The 14,013-nt window shown below is 43.7% G+C and overlaps 1 protein-coding gene across 2 annotated transcripts in view; it reads left to right on the top strand.

Annotated features, from left to right (window-relative positions):
• The window catches only part of LOC126234497 (protein quiver-like), a 105,560-nt gene extending 98,650 nt beyond the window's left edge, over positions 1-6,910 (top strand). The window contains exons 2-3 of one of the 2 annotated variants that reach the window (XM_049943192.1): positions 2,226-2,357; positions 6,368-6,910. In XM_049943192.1, coding sequence (XP_049799149.1) covers positions 2,226-2,357; positions 6,368-6,540 — 305 coding nt within the window. In that variant the 3' untranslated portion in view covers positions 6,541-6,910. Of the gene's footprint in view, positions 1-2,225; positions 2,358-6,364 lie in introns of both variants that reach the window. The other variant, XM_049943190.1, reaches the window with a different exon arrangement.
• The last annotated feature ends 7,103 nt before the right edge of the window (positions 6,911-14,013 follow it).

Here is a 14,013-nt window from a genome sequence, read left to right as displayed (position 1 = left end):
AACACTGGTAGCATGCCGCTACAGCGTGGACGTGAACCGTATGTGCAGTTGACGGACTTAGAGCGAGGGCGTATAGTGGGCATGCGGGAGGCCGGGTGGACGTACCGCCGAATTGCTCAACACGTGGGGCCTGAGATCTCCACAGTACATCGATGTTGTCGCCAGTGGTCGGCGGAAGGTGCACGTGCCCGTCGACCTGGGACCGGACCGCATCGACGCACGGATGCACGCCAAGACCGTAGGATCCTACGCAGTGCCGTAGGGGACCGCACCACCACTTCCCAGCAAATTACGGACACTGTTGCTCCTGGGGTATCGGCGAGGACCATTCGCAACCGTCTCCATGAAGCTGGGCTACGGTCCCGCACACCGTTAGGCCGTCTTCCGCTCACGCCCCAACATCGTGCAGCCCGCCTCCAGTGGTGTCGCGACAGGCGTGAATGGAGGGACGAATGGAGACGTGTCGTCTTCAGCGATGAGAGTCGCTTCTGCCTTGGTGCCAATGATGGTCGTATGCGTGTTTGGCGCCGTGCAGGTGAGCGCCACAATCAGGACTGTATACGACCGAGGCACACAGGGCCAACACCCGGCATCATGGTGTGGGGAGCGATCTCATACACTGGCCGTACACCACTGGTGATCGTCGAGGGGACACTGAATAGTGCACGGTACATCCAAACCGTCATCGAACCCATCGTTCTACCATTCCTAGACCGGCAAGGGAAGTTGCTGTTCCAACAGGACAATGCACGTCCGCATGTATCCCGTGCCACCCAACGTGCTCTAGAAGGTGTAAGTCAACTACCCTGGCCAGCAAGATCTCCGGATCTGTCCCCCATTGAGCATGTTTGGGACTGGATGAAGCGTCGTCTCACGCGATCTGCACGTCCAGCACGAACGCTGGTCCAACTGAGTCGCCAGGTGGAAATGGCATGGCAAGCCGTTCCACAGGACTACATCCAGCATCTCTACGATCGTCTCCATGGGAGAATAGCAGCCTGCATTGCTGCGAAAGGTGGATATACACTGTACTAGTGCCGACATTGTGCATGCTCTGTTGCCTGTGTCTATGTGCCTGTGGTTCTGTCAGTGTGATCATGTGATGTATCTGACCCCAGGAATGTGTCAATAAAGTTTCCCCTTCCTGGGACAATGAATTCACGGTGTTCTTATTTTAATTTCCAGGAGTGTATTTCAAAAGTAAAGGCAATGATTGTGAATACATTTATCGCACTGTGAGACAAGTCAGTCAGTACCCCCATGGAAAATCATTTGCGGTGCTGCAAAACGATGATAGTACCCATGCGTGCAGCTCCTCGTCTGAAAATCGATCCCATAATTATCTTTCTTCAGAGCACCAAATGGATGGGGATCGCACTGGACGGGGGGGTGGAGGGCGGAGGGGGGCTGAAGGTCGGGTTGGGTCTGTATGATGTGGAAGGACTTGCCAGTGAAACTTGTGTAGCGTAATATAAACAACATTGGCAACACGTGGGGCTGCCCACATACAGTCCCGATCTCTCGCCATGCGATTTCTATATTTTTGGAGCCCTGAATAAAGAAATTTGTGGGTGTTTATTTGCTTCGGAGGAAGTGCACGCCTGGGTACAGTAATGGCTCCGTAGTCAATCGCAAACACTTTTTCCACGAGGGCACTAACCATCGTGTAGCACAATGTGATCAATGTATTATCGTCATGACTATTACACTGAAAATAATAAATAGTTTACTTATTTTCTTTCCATTTATCTCCTATATATTATAGAGAGCGGGACAGTGGTTGGGACATGTAGTACAGGTCAGTAATGCGAGTCATTATCGTCTCAGAAACAACAGTAGGTTATGAGAAAACATGCAAAAATAAACATATGTGCTTTGGTGAATAGTTCAGCGTGTGTTGTGCCTGTACCTTTCTTTTTAACCATGTACGTTGCACATATTTGCCGACATTAACACGAAATTTCTAATTGTTTTCCTACTCTACAAATACTTATATTCCACTTCATTGACCCTTGTGAAATATTCAAAATGTACAATAATTTCAACAAAAATTCACATTTTCACGTTTCATTGCTGTACTAGAATCTTAATGACTCCAGTGGGTGTCATTGTAGGAGTTGTGGGAACGCTACTACCACACACTGGTGCAAGAGGTCAGGCACTTGCCGACTAGAATGGAGATGATGTGGTGTAGAATGTCCAGTGATGAATATTTGCTGTTCCAGGAGCGGCGCTGCGGTGCTACCACTGCTACTCCAGCGAGGACCCTGCCTGTGGCGACCCGTTCCTTCCCGGCAGCGTTCCTCTCGTCGACTGTTCGCACCCTCAACAGATGTGCGCTAAGATTACCTACTACGGTAGGAGCTCGCAGATGCCCTGCAGTTGTTTGTTGTGACGTGTGACAGACGTTTCAATCATCCTAAAAATATCTTTGATACTTTACGAAGTTCACAAATACAGGCATAACGATTTGGGCACTTTGAAAACAGATAATTTTATTGAAAGCTGTCAACGAGGGTCATCGTTGTTTATTACGTGACGTAGAGTTTTAGTGTCACTCACAGGCCCTTTTAAGATCAAATTCTGCAGATATTAAAAGTATTTCATAATTTTGAACATTTTTATGCAGCGACAGCAACTGATATTGTTTATATAAGAATATACAGCCTACAGTTGCAGGTTAACTTTATCGTTAACCTAGGTTTCAACGTTAGTAATAACGTCTTCTTCAGAATCAGCAAAAAGTTAATATTATAATGTGCTATTAAATTATATTAGATATGGTTATCCTACAGGATGCAACGTGTAGTACTTACATAAAATATTATTTAAATGTTGGCCTAAAACAAACCATGTCCTAAGTCAACTTTATAAAACTTGATGCATAACCATAATGTTTTGTCACTTCTATTAAACAAGCTGTAGCAAATTCACTTTAAGCCCGTTGTATGGGCCTCGTCGTGTGACTAGAGACTGCGCGAGGGCTTCGCGGTCTGCCTCACAGAGGGCGGCGCGCATACGCGAGACGTACAGAATCAAACTCTTATTGCGCACGCGTCACATAATTAGTCAGATAACGCGTATGAACATCTGTAGTAAAGGTTCTATAATTATAGAAACTGTAATGGTCACATGCATTATTAATAAATTGTAAACCTAATATAGGCTGGAAGCCTTCGAAGTATGCCCTATTTTTTAGATACAGTTGATCGTTCACCAAATTGTCTCTACCTGTAATTAGGTGTGCATAAATTTGTAGTTCCTCAAGCGTGTCGACAGATTGAACAGTTGGGACGAAAGACTACATCCCTGTCTTACACCGTTTTTAATCCGAGCACTTCGTTCTTGGTCATCGACCCTTATTATTCGCTCTTGGCTCTTGTACGTATTGTATATTATCCGTCTCAGCAGAATTTCGAACATCTTTCATTACTTTTCATTGGCGAAAGCTTTTTCCAGATCGACAAATCCAATGACAGTATATTGATTTTTCTTTAGTCTTGCTTCCATTATCAACCGCAACCTGAGAATTGCCTCTCTCGTGCCTATGCCTTTTCTAAAGCCAAACCGATCGTCACATACCACATCCTCAATTTCCTTTTCCATTCACCTGTATATTATTGTTGACAGCAAGTTGCTGCATGAGCTGTTAAGCTGATAGTGCGATAATTCTCGCACTTGTCTGCTCTTACAGTCTTCGAAATTGTGTGGATGATATTTTACCGAAAGTCAGATGGTACGTCGCCAGAAAAAATGGTTCAAATGGCTCTGAGGACTATGGGACTTAACTTCTAAGGTCATCAGTCCCCTAGAACTTAGAACTACTTAAACCTAACTAACCTAAGGACATCACACACATCCATGCCCGAGGCAGGATTCGAACCTGCGACCGTAGCGGTCACGCGGTTCCAGACTGTAACGCCTAGAACCGCACGGCCACCTCGGCCGGCTTATGTCGCCAGACTCATACATTCTACACACCAACGTAAATAGTCTTCTTGTAGCCACTTCCCCCAATGATTTTAGAAATTCTGATGGAATGTTATCTACACCTTCTGCGTTATTTGATCTTAAGTCCTCCAAAGCTCTCTGTCTGATTTTAATACTGGATCCCCTAGCTCTTCTAAATCGACTCCTGTTTCTTCGTCTAGCACGTCAGACAAATCTTCCACCTTATAGAGGATTTCAAAGTATTCTTTCCACCTATGCACTCTCTGCTCCGCATTTGACAGTGCAATTTCCGTTGCACTATTAATGTTACCACGCTTGCTTTTAATGTCACCGAAAGATTGTTTTAACTTTCGTGTATGCTGAGACTGTCCTTCCGACATTAATATCTTTATCGATTTCTTCACATTTGTCGTGCGACCATTTCGTCTTAGCTTCCCTGCACTTCCTGTTTATTTCATTCCTCAGAGATTTGTATTTCTGATTTTCCTGAGTTTCCCAGAACATTTTTGTACTTCCTACTTTCATCGATCAGCTAAAATATTTCTTCTGTTACTCATGGTTTCTTCGCAGTTACCTTCTTTCTACCTACGTTTTTCTTTCCAAATTCTGTGATGGCCATTTCTACAGTCGTCCATTCCTCTATACTGCCTACTGAGCTATTCCTTATTGGTGTATCTATAGCCTTAGAGAACTACAAGCGTGTTTCGTCATCCTTTAATGCTTCTGTATCGCAGTTCTTTGCGTACTGATTCTTCCTTACTAATGTCTTAAACTGCAGCGTACTCCTGATCACTACTATCTAGTGATCTGAGTCTATATTTTCCTGGGTACGCCTTACAATCCAGTATGTGATTTCGGAATCTCTGTCTGACCATGATGTAATCTAACTGAAATCTTCCCGTATCACCCGGACTATTCCTAGTATGCCTCCTCCTCTTGTGATTCTTGAACATAATATTTATTACAGAACTCAGCCTTTATACTCTCTCATTCTTTTTCCCAAGCCCATATTCTCCTGTAACCGTTTCATCTACTCCTTACCACTGCAGTCCAGTCCCCATGATTATTGGATTTTCATCTCCTTTTACTTACTGTATTACCTTTTCAATATCCTGATGTATTTGCTCTATCTCTTCATCTTCAGCTTGCGATGTCGGCATGTATACCTGACGTATCGTTGTCAGTGTTGGCTTCCTATCGATTCTGATAAGAACAATCCTATCACTGAACTGTTCACTGTAACACACTCTCTGATCTACCTTCTTATTCATAGCGAATTCTACTTCAGTTCCACAATTTTCTGCAGCTGCTGATAGTACCGATATGACCGAAAATCCTTGTCTTCCTTCCATTTCACTTCACTGACCCATACCATATCTAGACTGAGCCTTTGGATTTCCCTTTTCAGATTTTCTAGTTTCCCTATCATGTTCAAGCTTCTGACTTTCCACTCTCCGACTAGTAGAAAGTTATCCTTTCATTGATTATTCAATCTTTTTCTCATGGTCACTTTCCCGTTGGCAGTCCCCTCCCAGAGATTCGAATGGGGGACTACTACAGAATCCTGTCCCAATGGAGAGATTATCATGACACTTTTTCAATTACAGGCTACATGTCCTGTGGATACACGTTACGTGTTTCCATTGTTTTCTGAATCCTCTTGCCGTTGATCATTGCTGATTCTCCCACCTTCAGGGGCAGTTTTCCACCTCTAGAAGAAGAAAGTGCCCTGAACCACCGTTTGCTCCTCCGCCCTCTATGAAAGTCCGTTGGCAGAATGAGAATGACTTCTTATGCCAGAAGTCTCGGCCGCAAATGCTGATTATTAATCATAATTTAAGGAGTGACCGGATTCGAACCCGGGGTCGAAGACGTTTCGATGACGCTACCCCTAAACCACGGGCGCAAGTCCCGCCAGTGTTTGTTTCCGCTATTAATGGTGATGCATCCAAAATAATGACGTAAGAGGAGACTATGTCGAAAAATAAGTGGATATTGGTCTAAAAATCATTGTCTTGTGTTATTTTGAGATGAATTTTCATGGTGACCTCGTAAGTAAACAGACCGGACAGGAACTTGCTCTGTTTTCCTTTCATTATAATGCGTTAATCAACCACAATATTATTTCACCTGAAGTGAAGGTGCTTTGCTAGCTCGTGTGTTTATCTGTGCGCCTGGAGCCAATTAGAATGTGTTCTGCTGATTTAACGACCAGACAACTTGCCGTGAAGCTATTCGCTCCACAGTACATACAACAGTCGAAAAAACTGTTGTAGTGTCACCAAGCGTTTCCGATAACGGCCACTGGAGGCCAAGTCCAGTAGTATCGTGGTTGAGTAGTACGGTCTTACGTATAGATGTTATTCCGTTTCATGCTTTTGCAGCTGACTGGGAGGACATGTCGGTTTGTTAGCAGAGTCGCGGGACTGGGTGGAGAGACGGTGCGCCTTCATGGGGGGCTCTGGGGCGTGGCGCAGTAGCCACGTGTACACGTGTGGTGAAGATGGCTGCAACGTGGCGGGCCGCGCCACTGGGCAGGCTCTGCTGCTGCTGTTGCTTCTGCTGATGGCGGCAGTCACTGCCTGGTGACCGCATCAACGATGCTGCACAGACCACATCAACGATGCTGCACAGACCACATCAACGATGCTGCACAGACCACATCAACGATGCTGCACTGACCACATCAACGATGCTGCACAGACCACTGCTGTCTCCAGCTGGCAGCAGCCGCTTTCTGTTCTAGATGTGGTGATGAACACAACAGAAAAATAAGAATGAACTAGTCGTCTCTCCTTATGGATCTGGGGTATCATGCACTATATGTGTGAAAAGTGCGTCACAGTTTAACAGTTATCATTACCATTATACATTTTTGTTACGGTTGTTTTATTTTTAATACACTATGTAGTGAACCAAACAGAAATATAGTATTTCGTGTTTGTAAACATAGGTGAATGTATCCATTATCGTCTGAATCGGGAGGGTAATTGATTCTTAGGATCGTGAACTAATCCGAAATTATTCTAACAAAGCGAAAGGAATAGTATTACTGAAATCAATGAGTAGCGGTTAAAAGCATTTTAGCACACTAATAACCGTCCACGTGCCGAAAGAACAGTGGTGATCAAACTACGGGCCGCGAGCTCCATGCTGTCCCCATTAAGTGTTTGGGCGGTCCGCTGTTTTATTTTACAATTACCAGCCTGTGGCATCAACGTCAACAAACTTCAAGAGGTTCTTAAGAAGGCAATTTACCTGCTCAGTATTAAACAAAAATGCTTACAGAGACAGTAATATTTTATGATGGGCTTAACTTTAGTTGACGTTAGTGATTCGAGGTGTGAACTATGTAAAATTGGCTTCTTTCCTCAGGGCCAGAGGAATATGTAGCGCGGCTACTGCGGAGTTAGAGGACGCAAGGGGGACAATATTTTGACCTGCAGTGCTGACAACTGATTGGCGCTTATTGTCTATATTTCAAACGAAAAAAAAAGGATTCGTGAATGTACACTACAGAGACGGTCATCTTCGAATACAGAACATAACTGTAGCAAGGAATTTGATATTAGGTTAAGGCTGATGTTACATAACGAAATAAATACAAGAAAAATGACAATCAAAACATTTAGTAAACGTTTATGACACTGTCTCGTATTCATAATACACTTAAATATAAGTAAATAGTTTGTTAATAGCACTGACTGACAATCCCTTCTATTGACGGGAAGCGAAAATCTCGGTAGACTGCCGATCCCGACATGTGACGTGTACAATTTCTCCAACCTTTTTTTTTTGTTTTCAAATGTGAAATAAGATATATTTACGAGGTCAATCGATCTTTATTGTATTGCATGGGATATACAGTTGCCAAAAAGCCAAAACGAACTGTTGCTGTCCTGCATGTCTATCGTTATGCTATTGCAGTGACTGGCCTTAGCTTGAGATCGCGGTTCAAACCGAAATGATGGTACGGAGTACCAGACTTTATCAGTAATGATCACGATTTTTAGAATCTGCGAATATTACTAATAGAGATATCTTCCAAAAAATAATTACATTAGATGAATTCGTCTGCATACTACAAGTCTACAGCGGTAATATATTTTTACCGGACTACTTTCTACAGTATGGTATTGTATCACTGGAACGTTTCTTGCTTCATAACGAAGTCCAGCCTTTTCCTGTTTATTTGACATGTAACCCACTGGATATGTAATATTTTTCGTACTCTAAATATTCTGTTAGCCTTATTAGAGATGAAGATGGACATAATGTGAGTAGTGTATCTGACAATTCACCATAAATCTATCAAATTTCTCATTGATGTTACAACGGAATGTGTACAAGCTCATTTTCAAGTTACGGTCCAGTAACAAATACTGACACCTCCGAATTATTTTCTACTATTTATCTCAATCATTATTTCTGTGCGACTGTGTGGGCAGTAAATATTCACAGTTTCGTGTTTTACACGCAGTCGTGTAATATCTGACAATGAGATGTGGAAGTTGTATGAGAAAAATAAGAGTACCGCACACAAACGTTACGGTAGAATTCATTGTTCATTTTATATGAGAAAGAGGAAATGAAAGAAGGGATAGAAATTTTCAGATCAGGAATAAAAGTCCAACCCAGTGTATAGTAATGCAAAGGTGAGAAAGATTAACAATTGATATATACGTTGTAATTAAAAATAATAACTGTTAATGTAAGTCCGAGGGATGATTAGAAGAAATTGTCAGAGAATCTAAGAGAAAATGGAAAGCCTGATTAGTATCCCATCAATGACTATCAAAACATAATAATGTTTGGAAAAGAAAAGCTGCTTTTTTTTGGTTTTGAAAGTATGAAACAGCTTCTATTCATTCGCGATATAGTTTTCGGCATTGAAGTCTCTATTTCATTTATACGAAGCACAAAATTCTATGAGAAGCCAACGACCTGCTAATCGGTGAAGATAAGAAGAAGTGACGGGGCTGTTATGCTTTGCTACGCCGGAGAAAGGTGCACTGGGAAAATGTAGGAATTTTTATAGATTTTGTAACGTCCCCTTACTTAGAACAATTATACATGACTGTGCTTAAACTGACACACAATATTTTTAGCGCAACGCAATCTGACTTTCAATAATCCCTACAAAAGAATGGCCCTGACTAACATTAACCTATACGTTTCACAAATCGCTTACCTCACAAAAATCTTGGTTACTCGAACTACCGCAATACAGCGAGCGCCACTACTGCCAGCTAAATAAAAGATTCAAACTACGGAAGGCACTAACTACTGATAGGGATAGTTAGCAAATGAAAGATTTTTAATAGAGAACAAACAATGTATTTACCTTAATAGTGTTGCAAAATCATAATATACATAGCAGTTCATGACGTCCAGTCTTACAAATTTCAAAACTCCGCCATTTCTTTCCCCACATCCACCACTGCTGGCGGCTCACCTCCAACTGCGCAACGCTACGCGCTGTTAACATCCAGCTGCCCAACACTGCAATGGCAGACAACAATGCAAACTAGCCACAGACTGCAGACAGCACAGCCAGTGATTTTCATACAGAGCGCTACGTAACGTTGCCAATAAGAAAACACAAACAGCCTACTTACAATTTTCCTATCCAGCGCCGAGACATGGGAAGGTGGGCTCGAAAGCAGTGCCGCAACCGGAATGTCAAACAGGCAGGATAGTCGATACTGCAATATCGTGGCACACAGTCGACGCCACTGCTTCACATCGCTTGAGGGAGAGGTATGAGTCGTCACTTCAGCAAGATGACTTCACTGAGGAATGATTATAACGTCATTTTGACAACGCTGCGAGGTTCCGTAACTATACATAAATCTTTCAGAAGAACCCCTTTGAGTCTGATGTTGCAGAAAAGCACCGAACTGAAGAGTTGAAAGCCACAGCTGGAACACCGAGAGCCATGAAAACCACTGATGATCCTATAAAACGAGACCACATTCGATCATCCTTGCTGGGACGTAACGTCATTGCCTCCGGCAGACAATTACTAATACGCGGGCTGTGGAGCTCTCCATCTTCCAGTTGCAGAGATCCAGTATCGAGGCAGTACTTGTGGTGTGCTGTCTACCGTTCACCAGATGACTACTGTCTTGGAGACTGCAGCTGCTGCACTTAGCCGTTGTGAGGTGCGAACGTCTCATACGCTGATGGAAAGGCTGGCTCTGAGCACTATGGGACTCAACTGCTGAGGTCATTAGTCCCCTAGAACTTAGAACTAGTTAAACGTAACTAAGGACATCAGACACATCCATGCCCGAGGCCGGATTCGAACCCGCGACCGTAGCGGTCTCGCGCTTCCACACTGCAGCGCCTAGAACCGCACGGCCACTTCGGCCGGCGCTGATGGAAAGATTTGGCGTTTACTACCATCGGCTCACTGGGACCAAACTGAAGGTGCGTGACACGCTATTAATCTGTAGCTCCACTCACGAGGCATGTTACCTGTTGATGCCCTCGACTTCCGTCTGCGAGCCGACACTTTGGGAGAAAGGCCATGCCGTAACTCTGCACTAACATCGCTGTCTCGTGCAGAGCTGCTGGAAACTGACTGTGGCACTCCCCATGAAGCCTTCGGATGTGTCGTAGTCAAAAACAGGGAAGTCTCAAGGAGACACTGAGGAGCTAAGTTCCAAAGTACGTACTTTAGCATGCACAGTGGAATTACATACAGAAGAGTGATGCAGAGCTCAGGCTGTTGACGTCAAATGTCTGCACTAACCGGAACAAGCACACTTCAGCTCTGACGACAGAGCAGCTTAACAGGCAATCACGAAGCGGCCACCGTGTCATCGTGTCAGTCTGTTTACGGAATGAGGTGCTGAGGCAATCTTTGATTCCATTTAGCTGGGCTTAGCGGACGACGAGCCAAGAAACACCTCGTTGCGAAAAATTACCGATGCCACAGAGGAAACAATATGTTGACGGCTACGTAAAGAACAGTATTCCTTACACGTAAAGAGCCAAGTTGAGTCGCCAGCTAACCCATTACAAAGGCTGCCTGAGGCAGAGAAACTACTTTAAATGATAGGACTTGACATCCTCAGACTATCTGTACAAACATCAGCGGAAAATGGATATGTGAACTGTAACTGATCATTTTCTACGTTACCTAGCCAAGATCGCCATATCAGACCAACAAGCAGACACAGTGGCTCGCGCTATAATTAACCAACAGCTAATGAAATTCGGCACACTGGAAACAGTATTCTAAGACACGAACTTAACGTGTAAACTATTTAAGCAACTGTTGACTGTTGTGCATGAAGAAGTTACGAACTAGTGCCCATCAACCGCAAGTAAACGGTAGCACAGTGTGAACTTTTAGTGAAATGCTAAATTCTTATGTAAATAATAGCCATGATAAATGGGACACAAGCGTGTACAACAAATCACCAAAAAAGGATCTTCCGGGCTTCGAGGTTGTTTTTGTTGGTAAAATTCCCTCACCTCTCGAATTATGTCAATCTAGTCTAGAAGAGGATTCATCCTCTGTTTGGGAATTTCTTAAAAGATTAGAAGGTATTTGGCGTCAGGTGAAAAAATTTAATATGTTGTCTCTAGAAATACAGGAAAACGCCCACAATAAAAAAGCAAAATCAAAAGTCGGGCAGTTGATTAGGTCATCTGACCCTCGTCTTACGAACGATTGTTTATACAAGTATAATTCAAACATCTCAACGCGAACCAGAAGCATTGCCTGAATTTCCGGCAGCTCCTTCCGAAGAGGGAAGGGAACTGGTCAGGGAGAAGAAAGAAAGATATATTAATAAACTAGTGACGGAGAGTGTACCTAACATTGTTGCAACACACCCATACATTAAGACCACCAGGTGGTCTTACGAGCTGAATGTTTGTCTTTACTCACTAGTTATTAGGTATTATGATTATGTCTCTGTTATTTATATGAGAAAGATTTATGTGCAACTATTAATAGAACATTCCTGTCTAATTAAAACGAAAACATCAACTTTTTGTTTTATGTGTAACTGGTGTAGAACTACATAAAAAGACAGTTGGTAATAAGTGAGAATTTATGAGTATGTATGTGGCGCGCTTTGGCGTTTCTCTGAACGATTCAAGGTAAGTAACAACGGATGTTTCATAAAGGTAATTTAGTCAGTAAAGTGTGGGGCAAATCCAAAATGGCAGAAGCTGTCAAGGTACGACTTTGGATGGAGTTTGGCAGCCAGACGTAGTAGCTGCTGTATAAACGGTAGTTTAGGAGCTCGAGGATACTTTCACGAAATTACAACACCTGATGCAAGGTAGGGCGATAATGATTGATACTTAAAAGTAAGATGTGTTGTTATGATCAGCTTTCGTACGGTTATAGCAGCAGCTGCTCTAAACCATGGAATTGATCCGCAAGTTCGATAAAAAGAGAGTCTGGATAGGCATAGGCGGCAGAATGCTTAAGACAGTATTTGGCACTACCGACACAGAAGATGTTGAGGAGATGAAGGCGGGGTTGCAACAGGTACAGGCAGGCGTAGAAGGGCACCAGGAGACTCTTGAAATTAACACCACGCAGATGATGTCTCGACCAAGAGGTGGCGAACCGGCAGTTACACACCATAGCCGCCAGCCTCATGACACACTCTGAGATTCAGCAGAGGCCGTAAATCAGGACTTAGGTGTTTTCAAGGACCAATTGGAAATCTTCGAACACAGTTGACTAACGCTAGGCTTTTACGTACACTTGCAAAAGTATCACCGACACACGCATCGAAGTCATAGAGCTGCAGGAAGCATTTTTCCACGCGATCCTTGACCATCTGACCTGCCACCAGAAAGGCTTCTGGAAGTGCTACGCAGAATTCCAGCAGAGTTACAGGCCACTTTAGAACTATTACCATCAATGGAGGAGGAATCCTTACCATTCTACTTGCAACAAGTACCCAAGGGGGAAAGAGGCTAAGGGTACGAATATAGATAATGCTAACCTGTAAAGACTGTCGATTCGAATGTTTCACCATCCATGACTGTCCAGTAGCCTGGGAAACCCTAAGGAAATTTATGCGTTTACTAGTACACTAAGCACTACTGATTTCAACCGATAGACAGTACCACGCTCTCTACTTACCTCCGTAGAGCGCACAACTACCACAGTGCAGAAGAGGGTCAGTTATCGTTTGCCCCACAAAGCGAAGACACACCATACATGAGTCATACGAGCATACTCTGTTTTGCTGTGAGAATCCTGCGACAAAATGCCTTAGGGGGTCACTACATGTGAAACCGGGTTTTTTCCAGAAGATATTCTCACACCGTCTGTACTCAAATAGTGGTCATTGCCGCCTGCTACGATCAAGGATACCAAGTGCCTAGAGCTACAGGGTCAAGGATGGTTGATGAATTGTACTCGATGCAACATTTCAGAATCTACTTTCCACTCACCAGCCGCCATTATGGAACTACAAATCTAAACACCAGCTATTCTTTAATTTACCTACCAGAGCTACGTTTCGAAATCTTGTCCATGGAAATCATGGCTTCCCTAAACACGCTAGAGCCAACTCTTCTGGCTGCGTTGGAACATATGATGGCAGCACAAAACAGTCGTATGACCATGCGACACCCACTCGAACACGTAAGAAAGTATCGTCCCGAACAATGCCACTGACATAACTATAGGGACTACCACATCAGCCGTTTGCATAGCCGGCCGAAGTGGCCGTGCGGTTAAAGGCGCTGCAGTCTGGAACCGCAAGACCGCTACGGTCGCAGGTTCGAATCCTGCCCCGGGCATGGATGTTTGTGATGTCCTTAGGTTAGTTAGGTTTAACTAGTTCTAAGTTCTAGGGGACTAATGACCTCAGCAGTTGAGTCCCATAGTGCTCAGAGCCATTTGAACCATTTGAACCGTTTGCATAATATTGATTATAATATATATTGCGTACTGCCATCTCAGACGTAAAGGTGCTCAGATGTCATCCTTGCCTTCCTTCAAACTGCAGGTCCTTCATACTCACGTCGGCACTAGTGAGGAAGTTATTCCACCACAATGAGTATTGTTATGTTTTA

This window comes from Schistocerca nitens, chromosome 2, assembly GCF_023898315.1.
Source record: "Schistocerca nitens isolate TAMUIC-IGC-003100 chromosome 2, iqSchNite1.1, whole genome shotgun sequence".
NCBI classification, from domain to species: Eukaryota; Metazoa; Arthropoda; class Insecta; order Orthoptera; family Acrididae; genus Schistocerca; species Schistocerca nitens.
This window is presented reverse-complemented; position numbering and strand designations above follow the sequence as displayed.